Source organism: Bactrocera dorsalis, chromosome 5 (assembly GCF_023373825.1).
Source record: "Bactrocera dorsalis isolate Fly_Bdor chromosome 5, ASM2337382v1, whole genome shotgun sequence".
Taxonomy (NCBI): domain Eukaryota; kingdom Metazoa; phylum Arthropoda; class Insecta; order Diptera; family Tephritidae; genus Bactrocera; species Bactrocera dorsalis.
Window position 1 is genome coordinate 65571890 of NC_064307.1, and position 17412 is coordinate 65589301.

Genomic DNA, 17412 nt, shown 5'->3' on the forward strand with positions numbered 1-17412 from the left:
GAGCAGCTTTTTGGTAAAAAATGAACATACGAAAAATGTCAGATCTATATCTTAAAAATTGAGGGAACATTTTTCTTACAAAATAGAAACGAGGCGAAGTGACGGGTGATCTCCAAGCAGAGGTACTTTTTTTAGTAGCCTTTTTTATAGATCACGTGTGAAGAAAATATAGTCGAAGCTGGAAGTGTACACGAAGACTGTGAAGAGTCGATTCGACGCCGTTCACAACAACTCGGACTGACGTTTGGAGCGACTTGGCACAAGAACTGAAGCTACTAGACCTTCCCAAATAACATCGGTTCGGTGTGAGCTATTGAAAAGTTCCAAGAAGATCTGACGTTTTCGAGCCATATCTTGTCCAGCGATGAGGACCATTTCTGGCTCAATGGGTATATAAACAAGCAAAATTGCCGCATTCGGGACGAAGAGCAAGCTAAAGAGATTCAAGAGCTGTGATTTTATCCAAAAACAACAACGGTTTGTTGTGGTTTATGGGTCGATGGAATCATCGGTCCCTATTTCTTCAGAAATGATGCTGCTGAGAACGTAACCGTCAATTCCGACCGACATCGCGCCATGATAACCGACTATTTGATGGCTGAAATAGAAGCTCTTGATCTCGGCGACATTTGGCTTCAACAAGACGGTGTCACTTCTCACACATCGCATCAACTAATGGTTTTATTAAGAGAACAGTTCGGTGAGCAGATAATTTCACGTTTTGGTCGATTGCCCACCAAAATCGTGTGATATCACAGCGTTAGATTTTTTTCTGTGGAGATATGTAAAGTCTATGCGGACAATGCTGCTTCGATTCAGACCTTGGAGCAAAAAATCACGTGCGTCATTTGCCAGTTAAGAGTCGAAATGCTCGAACGAGTTATCGAAAATTGAACTCAACAGATGGACCATCTGAGACGTAGCCGTGACCAGTATTTGAAAGATATCATCCTCAGGCACTAAATGCCAAAGAATGCCCTTTCGATTGATAACAAAAATTCTCAATTAAATTTGAAGTTTCTGTGTTTTTACTTTAGAAAAATAGGGAACCTCGAAATAGATCATCTTTTATTGAAACAAAACTCACTGTCAGACCATATTTGGCACTTTGAGGTCATCACACGTGAGACAGCTCTTTGTGTTCTCTAATTAGAAGCTACCAAATTTTCAAAACGGACCCTTTTCCAACAACAGTACATATGCCATTTTATATATTAATTTATTTTTTAATATTTACTTTTAACAGCTAGTAGACGCAATAGTTTCTGAGTGTCAATCTGCAACATGCAACATTTGCCACTTTCTCGTGGCACGTTGCCTTCGCACTCATACTGCTCTCCACCGCTGTGAAGCCGAAGTTTGAAGTGTGCACCAACGACTTGTAAACAAATTTCGAAATGTAAAATAATGAAGACTCTCACAGAATTATGAGGCAACAACTTGCGGACAGACTTTGTAATTTTTGCGCAAAGTGTGAAATGAATGTAATTAAAACTTCAAGAACCGAGCAAGCGACGGCGAAAACAAAATTTAAGCTTGCATGTGCAACGCCAGTAAATCAGAAAAAGTATTGCTTTGGAAATTATTTATAATACGAGTATGTTGTTGGTATTTTTATTAAAAAAATTTTTTTTTATTCTTAATTTTCTATAAAATTATATAAAAACAAATAAAGGTTATAAAAAACGATCAGCCTTAAAAATAAGAATTATACGAATACTATTGCTGTGAGCACCTTAGCGCCAGCTCTGCACGCTGGCAGAGTAGGCGTAGGAGCGACCAGCGGGCACATAAATGGGCGGTGTGATCAAGCGTTGTGAACGCAGCAATATCGGCAACGTTAGCGGCGAGTTCACCACGGCCGGCGCCAAGTTCGCTGTAACATAGACGCGCTCCGCATCCGGATTCTCTTTGGCGCCTTCCTCCGGCTTTGGCGCTACCGGATTGTCGCTTACACCGCAAGCCGGATGACCAGCCTTGTCGGCGGGCGACACTGGATCCTCAGGTTCATTGACAGTAATGCTGGAGTCCTGATTGGCGGATTCGATCTCGGTGGGCAGTAGGAAAGCACGACTTGGACGCCAGCCGGATGGTGGATATGGTGTTGGTTGGGCAGCGGTTGGTGCAGCCGGCTCCGCTACAGCCTCCACAGCGTCCACTTCAGTTACGGATTCAACGTCAGTGGGCAGCTGCGTTGTGAATGGCGCAAGCGGTGTGGCAGTGCTGGTTTCGAACGCATCCACAATATCCTTATCGTTTGGAAGAGATGCGGTCGCATCCACAATATCCTTATCGTTTGGCACAGCATCTTCCTCAGCGGCAACTGCAGCAGCCTCTGCTTCTTCTATGGCTTTAACTTCAGTGGGCAACAAAAAAGCGCGACTTGGACGCCAACCAGCAGCTGGATAGGGTGCCTTAGCTGCGCGCCCTTGCTTAGCAGCGTCATCACTCAACAGCTCAGCGGGTACCCAATTGTAGGGTGTGGTGGTGGTGACATCTACAACGCTCTCTGTTGTTGTGGTGTACTCGTCCGCCGGCAATTCGGTAGTGGTGTCAACGGCACCGGAGCCTTCCGTTGGTTCGTCATCAGCCTCGCCGGGTAGATTGAATGCACGGCCAGGTCTATAGCCGGCAGCAGGATATGGCGTTGGATAGACTTCCTCTACCACAGCCACCTCACCATCGGCACCATTAACACCATCAGCCTGCTCGATACGCGCCGAGTAGCGGTTACCGCGCAGCTGACGCGCCTGTGTGACGCCACTCAGCACTGCGGTTGCAAGTAGCAAATGGAGGAATGTCGTATAGCCGAAGCTTAGCATTTTTTACAAATATTTTTATGAAGTCAACTAAAATGCGAGTTTTTAGTGTTGTCCTTTAAAGGCTTTGTAACTTCGTTAAATTAAATTTCAGCTTAAATTTCGTCAATTAGCGTATTCAATTACTTAATGCCGACTGTTTTTCACAAAGTTGCCAACAATCACTTTTATATCAAACGCCAAATTTGCGTACGTGCTGCCGTCTATAAACGCGCTTGAGTCCTCTCCGGCGCAGGTGTGCTCCGATACTGTGCTCTGCGACGGCAATCCAATTCGCATTTGCTTCAATGTTGCGCATACGCCCCAACGTCCCCCTAAAGCAGCGCGCTGATCGATCACGTCCTCACAGATCACACACGATTTCGGCTCGATTGACAAATTATTGAACTTACACACACACGCGCGCATACATATATATGGAAATATTGACACATACAAACATACATTCTCTTTTATTGACTCGTACGCCGTGATTGAGCCCAGCTAATTTGTGAGATTCAGACGTAAACGACGCTGCCACGTTTACAGGGAATCGCCTGTTAAGTTCAGGCGTGTATGTATGTATGTATGTATAAATGTCTGTATTTTTGTATGCTTGTATGTATTTATGTATACATGTCTTTATATATATTCTTTCATAAAAATCGCTTATTGCTTCATAATTCTCATTCTACACATACGTTAGGCTCGTAATTCGCCTTAAATATGGCACGAGAAAAATTCAACATAAAATTATAAATTTACAAAAATAAAATAAAATTTAAAATCCATAATCACCGGCGATGTCAGCGAAATTAAAAATGTTTACGTGCTTGGCATTATAATCTGCTTTTTGCTTCATTTGTTCTGATGTTTTCGCTTTTTTCAGAATACAGCGCTCTGCTTCTCAGCGACATGTACAATATAGATTGTGTCAAAAAAGCACCCAGAAATTGTAATTACGTTCCTCAAACCGTTCTGAAGGGCCTTCGACCTCCAACTGATGAAAATATTTAAAAAGTGAATATTAAAAAGTGAGATTTCAACGGACTCGACATCTCTTGCGACTCCGTTCGAATGATTCTGGTGGATATTTCGTCCCGATAAATCTGTATTTTTTTCAAAAAGAATACCCTTATCTCTTTCAACAAGCTTGATCGTGCGAATTCCGATCCCATATTCATGGAGACCATAATAACTACAGATGAGACATGAGTTTATGTAGACAAGTCAACAATCACCGGAATGGAGAAAAAACCACGCAAAACCCGCTAAAATATCAAGGTTATGCTCCTTATTTTTTCAATATTCGTGGTTTGGTGGATCATCAATTTGTTCCAGAACATCCGTCGAAAACGGCCAAAATATAAAGCCAAGAACGCAATGGATACCATCGATCAGCCATAATAATCGCCAGATTTGGCTCAGTATGATTTTTTCTTGTTTCCCAAACCATCGATCGAAGAGGAAGGAGGCCATCCAAAAAAGTGTTTGTGAAAGGTGTTACGAGGACTGGCAAAATCGTTGGGATTACTTTGAAGGTGACCATTGATGAAAAAAGAAATATTTTGCATCTTATTATTAATATTACAATTTTCAAGTACTTTTTTATCACAATATAAATATATCTTTGTAGTATCATAAATTTGTATGTGTATATGTTTCACATTGCCTATCTTTTGTACTTCCATTCATAATGCCGCCAGCGCACATATTTGTCTATAAATATATCTCGCAATGTGTTTGTAAAGCGTTCCACAAATACCAGTGGGCGATAGGGCATTCATGAGCGGCATATTAAAATTTTATCGATTCTTACTAATATACAAAATATTCTCAATTAAGTTTTCTGCAACAGCAAACGTAACTTCCTCCCACTTTTAACCTCACAAAATATTATTTAAATTTGTGGGAAAACCATTTTCTATTTGTGGAGCCTTATGGTTATCGCAACAACTTTTTAAGCAACAACTTTGCCAAATGAAAACGTTAAACGTAAATTAAGAGGAAGCAAAGAGCTTACTTAGCGTGGACTTATTCGAACCATTTAGGTACTTAAAGAACTACAAAGACGAAATACATGAGCTAGAAAAACATATAGCATATGGTTTATGCTATCACTGTCCGAGGATTTCTTGATTGGAAAGCACCAAGGTTGCACAAATAAAACTTTTCATACTGATGAACTTCCTCAGGAGCACAGCGTGGTTCTGAGATGACATAAAGAAGTGAGTGGAGGCACAAGGATCCATTCTAGGCCCAGGCTTATGGAGCATTAGATACAAAGCTATACTAAAACTCGAAATACCAGACGAATCGCACTTAATTGGCGACGTGAACGACATTGCAGTAGTATTTATAGCACGAGACACCGAAGAAGCGTGAAGAAAGTTCATGATAGGGACGCATGCATGGCTCGACTCATACAACCTTCAGCTCGCTACGAAAAAAACAACTACTACTGAACCCCAGGAAAAGCAGCGAAAATCATCTCGCAGCTTAGTAGACTAACGGCCAACTTAGGGCGCACCAGCCAAGGAAAGCGAAAGCTGCTAATTAGGATGATAATCAGCGTCCTATTATACGGATCTGAGGTCTGGGCAGATCTTCTTAAAAAAAAAAAATTGGCAAGAGTGCACCACAGCCCCCAAAGTTGCATCAGCCTACCGAACAGTTTCTAGTGATGCAATATTAGTTAAAAGGTGGAGGGCCAAACTAATAAAAGACCTAAACTTATGAGTAAGCCATAAATTCGGAACCACAACCGTCAAGCCTATACAGCGATGCTACAGAAGACGAGGCTGAATACAGATTAGAGTGCGATGGCAACGAGAACGCACTGCCGTAGATTATTGGGTGGTTCAATAAACGCGGATAATATAATCAGCATCATACTGGAGAGTGAAACAAACTGGGGGAATATCCAGAAATTTGCAGCAATTTTGGTACGCAGCAAAAAGCGGGACCTGGACGCAAGTGCGCAGATGTAAATATCTCAATGAGAAAAAGGTATGATACTCTGAAGTAAATCAAATATAGTCCTACGGTGGGCGATAATTCCTTAGCTGCAAGTGGCACATATCGTTGCTGTGACGTCATCACTTACGATGCAGAAGTCACTTTCTAACCCGCAAAAAAAATATGCTAAGAGGTTAATTGAAAAGCCTCCGGCCTATCAAAGTAAAACACATTTTTTTGGCAAAAATATTTTTTCTATTCAACATAGTTCTCCTCAAGGGAGATCCACAAATTATGGCGACCCTCAAAATTTTCGTTGACATTTTTGTCGTACGATTTGTCTTTGGCTACGAAATCGACCTTAGTTTCGGTGATTATCTTTTCATTCGATGAAATTTTCTTTCCAACCAGCTTTTTTTTGAGACCTGAGAACAATAAATAGTCACGGAGACCAGATCTGGAGAATACGATGGATGCGGAAGCAGTTTGAAGCCCATTTTCCATCTCACTTTCTTTTTCTTCAAATGCGGTCGTTTTTCGGCGATTTCGTCTTTCAAACGGTCCAATAATGCTATGCAATAGCCACTGTTGATTATTCTTTCTTTTTTAAGGTAGTTTGTAAAAATTATTCCATGGGCATCACAAAATACTTAACCTTGCCAGACGACTATTGCCTTTTTCTACCCTTTGAAGCGTGTTCATCGGCCCACATGGATGACTGCTGTTTGGACTTCGAAGAGAAATACTATAGTAGGGCCATGTTTCATCCACTGTCACATACCCATACAAAAACTTTGATTTACTACGCTAGATCATCTCCAAACTCTGTTCCGAATCATCAACGCGTCGGTGTTTTGCTCAAAACGTGAGCTCGCGCGGCACCCACTTTGCACAGAGCTTTCTCATACCCAAATATTAGCGAATAATATGATGTACACGCTCGGTTGATATCTTTAGAGTATCTGCTATCGCGAACCACAGCACTTTAGGGTCAGCGAAAATTATTTTTTGGCCTTTTTTGAGGTTTTCTACGGTAATGACCTCTTTTAGACGTCTACGAGTATGTAACAAAGGTTGCTTCACACAAAATCATACGTGTGATGATGATTTGCATATTATTGATCCGCCAGCTGTCAAATTTATAGACACGTTTTTTGAAGGTTAAGGCCAACTGAAAATCGAATGAATTTAATTTAATAGCGCCATCTATATGCGAGGCCGGGATTAATTACCTGTAAGTTCGCTTTTATGCTGGCCGACAAGCGGACAATAAGACAGATATGGGTAAGTCAGGCTGATAATTTATATATATTCTTTTGGGGTTTCAGACGTTTCGTTGAGTATAACAAACCTCGTGGCAAACTTGATATACACTGAACTGGGTAAAGTTCAGGGTACTAAACAAGGTATAGTTTAGGGTATAATAAAATCTATGTTTTTCAGTGTTCAAACCCACCCGATGATATCCGCTTGGCAGTGAGCTTTCAACATTTCAACATGCAGTATTTGTGTGCCTAGCAAAATTACTCCTCCCCTACTCATCATTGGAAAAGGTAGCAGCATGCCAGAGCCTTCATTAGAACGCGTGGAGTACCTTTTCCAAATTATGTTTGGAAATTAATTAGCCGCCTACCAGATATTATTGCAAAAAAGGCCAAATACTTCGATTGCCTAATTTACCATTAATTTACTGTGGCGATAAAAAATCACCAAAAATCAATTGTTGTTGTTGGCGTTGTCACAAGCATAAATTCACTGCAACTGAGGGCGTTTGTACTGTCAACGAGAATGTCAAACAATTGTTGCACAAACAAATGCCAAGCGCCAGCGAAGCGAAGCGACGGACAGCAGGCAAATAGCAGACAGCTACAACAACAACAATGTTGGCGGGCACACGAGGCGGCAGAATGTGGAGGACGACGCTTGATTGCATTAATTAAGTCACACTTATTTGTCTTCAATAAACAACAACAACAGCAACAACAATGCAAACAGCGACAGAAACAATTGTCGCTGCGGCCAATTACGTTGGCTACTACAAACTAAAACAACAACAACAACAATAAACAACAAGTGTGTACAACAAACAATAACGACAACATTGCGAACAAGCAGACAACGCATTCAAGCATCAACCATTACAACACACACACACAGGCAGTCACACACACACTTGACAACAATAACGGCGCACAAGCGAACAGCCATTGTGGCAACAACTAAAGCAAATAGCCCAACCGAGCGACAATAAAATCGCGCAAATTTTATGTCAACAACAGTGCGCGCCGAAACGCTTGTCGTGGGTGTGTGTGTGAATGTAAGTGCATGTAATTATGCGCGAGTATATGGACCAGCGTTTGGCCGGGACAAAGCCGAGACGAAAAAAAGTTTCAATCTGCGCGCGCCGGTTAATTTCTACAGCAGAAGAGCGCGTGGACAATAAGCGTCAAATGAATGGGAAACGGCACAAAGACAGTTGACTCGCTAGCATCGACGCTGCTCCGTGTTCACATCACAGGTTAGGTTAGGTTAGATGGCTAATGGCTCCACATGGCGGGCGGAGCAGACTTGGGCTGATGTTTGAAGACTTTTGTGAAGCCAGGGGAAAAAACTCCAGCTATGAGCAAAGCCTGGATGTCTAAAGTTATGAAATTCACCCATTTTTGCCTTTATCTGACAAGGGCGGTACATTCGAGGAGGAAGTGTTGTGATAAATATATCTTATCCTCTTCCAAACAGCTACTGCAACTGGCATTCTGTAAAATGTTTAGTCTTATCACATGAACCCTGATCGAACCATGTTCAGTTAGAACTCTAACATCCGTTGAAAGGTGGACTTTGCTGACCCCGAAGGGTTCACTAGACCTCTTGCGAGCAGCGGCGACTCGAAACAAGAAAAAATCGTGAGCTATAGAACTAGGAGTTTTGTAGAATGGTACCTCAGAACTTAGTTGGAAGCAAATTAAGCAGAATGAGGGTTTGTGAACGGAAGAGATTCCGACATCCTCTTTCAACCGGGGAAAGCGTACATTATCGTAATTAAGGATTCATTCTAAACTTGCGGATACCTAAGTTTTTTTTTAATTATAGAGTCACTATCGACTCCTCGTTCTTACCCACCCGTATGGAGTTAGCAGCATTTGTTTGATTTTTCCGTCTTAGTCAGCTACCAGTCAAACGCACCCGGTATGGACTTATTTTGCAGCTTGATGCATCGCAGAAGCTTTTCGTCTAACTTCTCTAGAGGGTGCAGCCAAATGCGAGCACGAGGTCTTCTTGGGATATCCTTGTCGATTATAATCTTCAATATGAGGTCTACAAGGTCGTCGCTAATTTTAACGAGATTACCTGTCAAGAAATCCAAGGAGACCTAGGCTGCAAACTTAATGACCCTGTAGCCAATTAGGGTTCCGGAGGAGTCACACTCCAGAATGGGACCCACCGAAATGTCGAGTACATAGCTTAAAAGTAGACTCGGCAATTTGACTTCAGTCTACATCCATTTCTCCTTTAAGGTACACCGTTAGGAGGGGCTACCATCTATGACAACCATCTGCAGGCTGTCTTTGACCACATCACTAATGAGCAAAGCTGCTACTGCTCTGTTCCTCCTTGCTTGGACTTTTTGGGTAGAGTTCCCATAACTTCATTCTGTGAGCGATTCCTTTTCTGGGAACTAACTACTTTCCTTTAGGGATTTCTGCCTTCTCCTGCGTTGATACTCTGATTTTCTCGTAGTTGGAGATCGCTATTGTCTAGTATTCATTAAGACATTATTTTGATTAGGAGGGGATGTACCGTTATAAAAGATATTATACTCGTATATGAAAGAAAGAATTGGGAACCTTTGTTTATGAAGACAGTTTGCAGAGTATACAATTAAACAATTCTAGATTTTTAACTGTTAGCATCGAGCTATAGAATTAGGCTGTACTTCTTATTAGAATCTTGCTTGCCGCGACTCTGGATTGGGCACCGCTTTTTGAACGCTTTCATTTCAAAGATTTTACTCGGCACGGTGTAAGTCAAACATCAATCCATCCACCAACACCTATGCTGAACCACTTAGCACTAGACCACACTGACGACGCTATTGCTCCTGTGAAGCAGAGTATCAACGAAGACCCGAATGTGTCCATTGCGTTGGATTGTGTGACGAATTGCTGAAAATGCGCTTACTATGATTCAGTTTTATCAAAAACACAAGCCTACGACGGTGAAAAGTATTCAAGGACGGTCAAGAGATCGGTGAAGACATGCCACGTTCTGGAAGACTTTCGATCCAACATTTGTAAGAATTGAAGGCAAAAGGCTAGCAAGCACGTCCCAATTTCAGTGAATGGGCCCAAAATGAAATGCCCATCGATTCTGATTTTCACAAAAAAAAAGTCTGTTCAGTGGAGAAGCTTACTTTTGGTTGAATCTTCTTCTTTACTGGGGTAGACACCGCTTACGCGATTATAGCCGAGTCAACAACAGCGCGCCAGTCGTTTCTTCTCTTCGCTACGTAGCGCCAATTGGATATTCCAAACGAAGCCAGGTCCTTCTCCACTTGGTCCTTCCAACGGAGTGGAGATTTTCCTCTTCCTCTGCTTCCCGCGGCGGGTACTGCGTCGAATACTTTCAGAGCTGGAGTGTTTTCCTCCAACCGGACAACATGACCTAGCCAGCGTAGCCGCTGTCTTTTAATTCGCTGAACTATGTCAATGTCGTCGTATATCTCGTACAGCTCTTCGTTCCATCGAATGCGATAATCGCCGTGGCCAATGCGCAAAGGACCATAAATCTTTCGCAGAACCTTTCTCTCGAAAACTCGTAACCTCGACTCATCGGTTGTTGTCATCGTCCAAGCCTCTTTTGATTGAATAAATAAACTTCCTGAATTTGGACTGATACTAATCTACAACCTTTTGTTGGGACGCGGTTCCAACCGCAAAAAATACACGGTTTTTATGCCAAAACTTTTGGTGTTAGAACATAATGGCAAACGCTTAACTTTATAATAAGAATAAATTCTCGGTCACAACATTAAATTATATGCATTTTATTTCTCTTGAAAAGCACAAGTCTAAAAACTCGTCAAACGCCATACCCTATATACATATGTATACTTTGTTCACTTTCCGCAACGCACGCCGGCGTCTGACGCCTGCCGTCAACCACAACATCGAAATTTTAAAAGCGATAAAAATGCGTTTAATTGCATTGCAGCGGCTGACGTGGCCGCAAAAGTGAAAACTACTAAAAACTTCATAAAAAATCTGTCGGCTTAAAAATATGGCAATAAAAAAGCACAGCTACCGTTATGCGTCAGCGCAACGCGTACATCTGGCAACGCCGTTTACGTGGCCAATTCATAATAATAAACTTTGGTTGATGTGGCCGGCGCGCAGCGATGCCCGGATTTTAAGCACTTTGTTTATGCGCTTGTGTTGGTATTCGTGTAAATGTGTGTGTGTGTGTGTGATTGTGGCATGGCATGTCGAGAAGTGTTGTCAAATACAGTTGTTCGGCAATGAGTGAACAAATGGTTGCGCAGGCAAACACATGTGGGCACACAGGCGCATGCTGGCGCTGCAGTAATATGCGTGTGGCTGAGTGACTGTGAGTGTGCCGCTGCATGCTGATGTGTGGACCCAAATAAGTACTCGTAAATAACTGTGTAAATAAGGCTTTGCGATGATTTTTTCATGCCACAATGCAACGTAACGCAGTTTGTGTGCGGCAGCGTTGTTGCTGCGGCAGTTTCGAGTGCGTGGTACACCGAAGCACCGGCTGTTTACAAGGCCGGAAGTCAGCAACTGCACATATAGAGGTGTAGAGCAACGCCAATATTATTTTTATTTAATTAACAATTGGGCCGACACTTCATTAAGGATTCACCGCAGCGGTTAGCTGCTTGCAACATATTTAATTGGCGTGAGTGCAGCCGTGCCACAGCTGGCTTTCACTCTTAATTGGTCGCATACTCGCAAGCATTTAAGAAGCTTATGAATGTATGCGTTTAACCGCACATTTGCAATTTCATACGCTGCCCTGAAGTCGAAAAAAGCAAGCTTGCGATTATTTATGGCCCAAAAGCTATCACTCCAGCGCCGGTGTCAATTCAATAACAACTTGTGGAATTTTGGCTTGCAAGAGGTCAACACCTACTCGCAAGGCGCGCTGCTGCAGTCAACTACTTGTTTGTTTGTGTGTGCGCGCGCCAAGACTGGACTCGTAGATAGTCCATGCGTTTGCCACCCTAGCGCCGCAACAGTCCAACGCCACAACCTCCCAGCGCCGCAGCTATTGACGCGCGCCAGTCAGCTGCCGATGCGGCATTCAAGGCATTCAATGCGCTCGAATTGCAGTGGGTGTGCTTGCTGCTGCATACTTTTTGGCGCTTATGAATCTTGCCTGGCATGCATGCAGCGGTCATACACTGCGTTTGCTGCGAAAGGCATTCAACTGCAACGGTATGCAATTACAAGCGCGCACTTGGCTGTGTGCGTGTGTCTACTTCGGGCATTCACAAATGAACTGCGCTTAGCCAAACTGCATTGAAGTGCCACATTGTTGTAGTTGTTGCGTTTGTTGCTTGCCGGCAATTTCATTTGCGTAGTCGGTCGATTAGCTACCTGCGGCTTTTAAGTTGCCTTTGTAAAGCTAAGTCACAAGCGTGTGGACGGACGCTGGCTGAGTGAGTGGACGTCAAATGCACGGCTGAATTCGCGTGAACGCGATGAATGAAAGCGTTTTGGTGAATGACAGGTTACGTGTGCTGTGCGCCAAACATGATGGTTCGGCCCGCCCCGCTGTCTAAGCTGCATTGTTTGCCTGTAACGCGGCAAATGGCACAGAAGACCTCACAGAGATGATCGCTTGTAAGCCATTGAAGAGTGTAAGCGACCCTTTGTGCGCGCTCGCTTTTAACCTCGCTTTGCAAACATGATTTGTAGACTTGAACTGATTGGATTTAAATGAAGGTGTCGTGATGCATGGTGACATGATTGGCTGCTACTTTAGGGGACTGAGTGAGAGAAACGGGTGCTTTTTTTTTGACATATGGGTTTCAATGAGACTTTTTTCGGAGTTAGACTTTTTGACAGCTGTTAATTGATTTATACTCAGTTGGATTACTAATTCATATTGAACAGCAGAATCAATAATTCGAGGTATCGGTCCAGTTATGTTGCTTGAACTCTCCTCCAAGCTCCTCATTTCGAAGAAACCATCCCTGAAGTCAACTGCTTGACGCTGCGTCCAATATTCAGTCGACATAAACACCCAGCAGAGTCAATAATTCGAGGTTCTGGTCAAGTTATGTTCCTTGAATTCCTCTCTAAGCTCGTGTGCTGGATGCTGCGTCCAATATTCGATCGACATAAACCAATATTTCGAGGTTATCGTCATGGAACATAATGAACTCCCCTTCAAGCTTCTCATATCCCAGGAGCCTCACTCATCTAACGTCCCGCTTCCTGTAGTTCAACCCCGGCGAAACAAGACGTTTTCTAGGCCTACTGATGACTTCGATGACAACCACTCCGAACCAACAACACTTGAGCAACAATGGATTGGATTGGATCATTAAGGTAGCAGTAGATTTACTGATTTACCCGGAGTTCGGTTCCTTTAGAGAGGTAATGGCGTTACTAGCCTTGAACTCATTTTCAGTACGTTCAGGATTGCTCAAGGAGTGCCCAAGCTCGCTATCAATTGTCTTTGTGATAAGACTGGTATGGATCCCAGGAAACAGTGGAGTCCCAGGGAATTGTAAACCTATTGAACTAGCAAGGAAAGGCATCCCAGCGGTTCAGTAGAATGGGAGTGGGTCGGTGCTTCCTTATCTTCTTGTGTTTTACTACTAGATAGCTGGGCTTAACGGGAGCTTGGCCAGCGCTGTGCTACCATCGGTACATTGCCCTATTGACGTCCATGCTGTAAGGCTGGAAATCTTACCAGACGCCATCTGCAGAAGCTTATGGAAAAAGATAAGGTGAGGAAAACTCAATACTTCTTTATTGATTGTCCCGCGTATGGGAGGTCAAGACTTAAATACTTGGGAGCGCATACCTTCAGACATCCCAGCGAACTGGCAGGAATGGAATGATGGTTGAATGATATGAATGAACCAATGATTCCTTTCGCCCATAGATCAGACCTAACAATGACATCGCTAGAACCTCAAAATGTTATTGAAAGGAATCATTGCTCCATATTTCTTTAAAATTGAAGCCGCCCATTCTTATCGACTGCCACAACTGTAAAATCAAAACATATGATATTTTTTGCAAGAAAACTTTTATTTTCAGTACAGTTTACAGGGTTAAAATTACAAATACAAATAAATGTTAAAAAATCTTGTGATGTCATCGTTGTATCGGCTGGGTGGTGTCCGTGTTTGTAGATGCCTTCTATCTCTTTTTTGGTGCGCCGCGCTTCACGCGCAGCTTTAGCTTATATTACACACATACATACATACATATTAGTTTTTTATAGTGGGAGCACACTTTTTTTTTTTTGTTTTTTTTTTTCTTTTTTTACTTTAGCATAAAAGGTTTGTCAAATTTTCCTATTTTTACAAAAATTTACAACTTTCTGCAGCACTTCTGCAGCACTCACACTCGTGCCATATATCTGCAACTCAATGGCGGCGCTGGGCAACAGCCTTGTACTTCAGAGGGCGCGCGGCAGCACGGGCAGCCAAGGCTTGACGGTAAGCAGCCGCTTTGCGTTGACGTTGACGCAGCGCAGCGGCGCGACGAGCAGCGACCAGGCGTGCCTGTTGTTCGTCCAAAGGAGTGGGGAAGCTTTCGGCAGCTGGGTCGGCAGCGGGCACATCGTCGACAGGCGCGACGTCGGGCTCAGCAGGCAATTCGTTGCCGGAGACCTCTGGTGGCCCGTATACCTCATCGGGCTGGTTAGCTTCGGGTGGGCCGTAGACCTCGTCGGGAATGTTGGTGGCGGGTGCGCCTTCATCGAAGGGCACTGCGGGTTTCAGTTCATCGGCAGAGGGATATGGCGTGACTGCTGGTGCTTCGGGTGCGGCATCGGCTTCCTCTTGACGCGCCAGATAGCGGGTGCGTGGACGCTGGTAGCGCGCAGCTGCCGGACGGTAGTAAACGCGTTGGCCACGTTGTTGTGGCTCAGCTTCGATGCTGGCAATGCAGGCGATGAAGGCGAGCACGGCGCACAGTGCGACAATTTGGAATTTGGCCATTTTTTATTTTATTGTTGCGGATGATACACAAGTGGGAGTTGAAGAAGTTTTTAAATCGTTTAGTTTTTCGAGGATATAATTTATTTTAATCAAAGACTCGCGATAATTTTTTCGAATTGTGCAATTTAATTTAATTTAAGAAAGGAGAATTTGTGTGTGCGACTTAGTAAGCGAACACTGGGAACTGATATCGATTGGTCGGCGAAGCTATGCTTTTATACACTGATCCAGCACGCAGCGCTAAAGACTTGGGCGCACGTCCAGCCGCCGGTAGTTTGGCGTGCAGGAACTGCGTGGTGGCACGGGCAACCCTATTTGGCGCGATCGGCAAGTATGGCAAAGTCGCCATAGTGCTGACTGCCGGCGTTTGGGAATTATGCTGATTTTATGACTAGACGTGACGAACATTTTACCGGCCGCAAACCAAACTATAAAGTTCTCTAGTGTGCGGCAGCTCTAGAACAGATAAATTCGTGTTAATTGACAGAATGAAAGCGAAAACAATAATATTTTTTGTTGCTGCTGCTCAGCTGTGCGATCGATTGATTGGATTGCCAACTCAATACCCCGCCCCTCGCCGATCGCATGGCGTCGTTGGTCGGTCGCCGGCTGCCGGTTGCCTGTTGCTAGCCGCTGTCAATGCTAATTCGCCAGTTCCGCAGTTAAGCTTTGCGTGCTCGCTTGTTATGGAAAGTGTCGTTGATATATGGAAATCGGTAGCAAGGCGAATCGGACAAAAGGTAATTAATAAAATGATCGTAGATATTAATAAATATATATATGTATATATATCTGTGATAGGACTTCAACGCGTGTTTTTAGTCAAACATACTTCCTTTGTTCTGAAATTATCGATTTTCTTGAACTGGAATTGTCTATGTGATGTAAAGTATGTGGCGAACTTCACTTAAAGAGCAATTTTGCAGAAAGTCTCGTGACTACGTGTCAAATCGCACGCATTTATGAATGAGCAAATGTCTTAACAAGGCGCCTCCTTTGATTTGGCTGTCAAGTTTGGATACATGTACATAATAAACATATGTTATATGTAAGCTCACACGCATCCGGCTTAAAAAAGTTCGAAACCGATTACGGTGGGGCCAGCTCAACCTTGCTAGGCTAGCTTTCGAAGAGTCCAAATATTGAGAAGAAAGTAACAGAGGCCTCGGATGCCAAATATTTCTACAAAGAAGCTATAGGGAAAACGTGGGCATTCTCACTAAAAATTGGTGTTTTGGCTCTACGAAACCGTAGTCGAGCCATTCATTCTAATTCTATTACGCCTTTGTCTGACCAAGAGCGCTGGGAAAGACTACATTCGCTAAGGAACTTGAACATGTTCAAAGAGCGGCTTTCATCGGCAACTCCATTGCACTGCGGACTACATCAACAATGACATTGAAAGCCATTTTACTCATAGCACCCATGGTCATTGCCCACTCTTAAACTCAGGGAAGCCGTGGTAATGAAGCGGTGCGAACAAGGACACGCTAAAATTCTCTTCTCCTTCAATTGTAGCACTGAATTCTTGGATGAGTATGTCGCAGAAGCTACTCGTAGTGCCTTTTCTCTGCTCACATACCGACGAAGGATTTGTGAATGGGAAGGAGTCGCTGGAGCAGAGGTACAGGAGTGCTGCCTGTTCTAACTAGACATACAATATCATGGAGATACTTCACTCTCTGATTTATTTGGATGTCCGGTCATAGAGGAACCACTGGAGACTACAAACTGGAACCACTAGAGTCTGCAATGGCGTTGAACTAAAAATATGGGACTCCCTTATCTCGCTGACATCGTTATCTGTGCTGTTCAAAGTTAATGAAGGAATGTCTGTTCTTATTAGAAATAGCATCCAGCTACTTAATACTCTAACTCGTTTTCGTGCTCGGTCTTAGCGGAACCGCTGGGGTCTGAAAAGTCGCTCACTTCGGAATGCGGAAAGGGCAAGACTCTTGAGGAGGAAGTGTTGAGATTTTTTTATATAGCATCTCATGAATTCTGATCGAAGAGTGTGCAGTGAGAATTCCTACAATAATTAAAAGGTGGACCTTGCTGAGAGCGGAGCGGTCCGCTAGACTAGACAGCTGCTGATAGTTGACCAATGCTTGCTAAGCTTATCTCAGACGCTCTTCTGGAACCAATTCCAGTAGAAAGCAAAGGAACTCATACCCATTCTCATTCGGCAGTTACTAAAAGTTAAGTAACTATCCTTGGATGCTCATCAGCCTTGCAAATTCCTGCAAATGTCTGCTGTAGCCAGGCACCTAAACCATGGCGAGCATGTAGTGGCCTCGATCGGTAAAGGTAAGGTCTTCAGCGCATAGCTAGCAAACTCAAGGCTAATACCACTACGCTACTATCGGAATGGATAATCACTTTCTGAAGGGACTGCGGTCTAGAGTACTAGAGCTACTGTTACCTTTATGGCCGCCACTCCGCTTGGAAGAT

The 17412-nt window shown here is 43.5% G+C and overlaps 2 protein-coding genes and 1 long non-coding RNA gene across 3 annotated transcripts in view; all 3 read right to left on the reverse strand.

Annotated features, from left to right (window-relative positions):
- The window catches only part of LOC125778611 (uncharacterized), a 97702-nt gene that overhangs the window by 42430 nt on the left and 37860 nt on the right, over positions 1-17412 (reverse strand). The window lies entirely within an intron of this gene.
- LOC105227860 (microtubule-actin cross-linking factor 1, isoforms 6/7) lies at positions 1585-3080 on the reverse strand. The gene has a single exon (XM_011207397.4). The coding sequence runs from the start codon at positions 2820-2822 to the stop codon at positions 1737-1739; it is 1086 nt and encodes a 361-aa protein (XP_011205699.2). The 5' UTR covers positions 2823-3080; the 3' UTR covers positions 1585-1736.
- On the reverse strand, positions 14252-15156 carry LOC105227859 (uncharacterized). The gene has a single exon (XM_011207396.3). It carries the CDS (start codon positions 14959-14961, stop codon positions 14386-14388), a length of 576 nt encoding a protein of 191 aa, XP_011205698.2. The 5' UTR covers positions 14962-15156; the 3' UTR covers positions 14252-14385.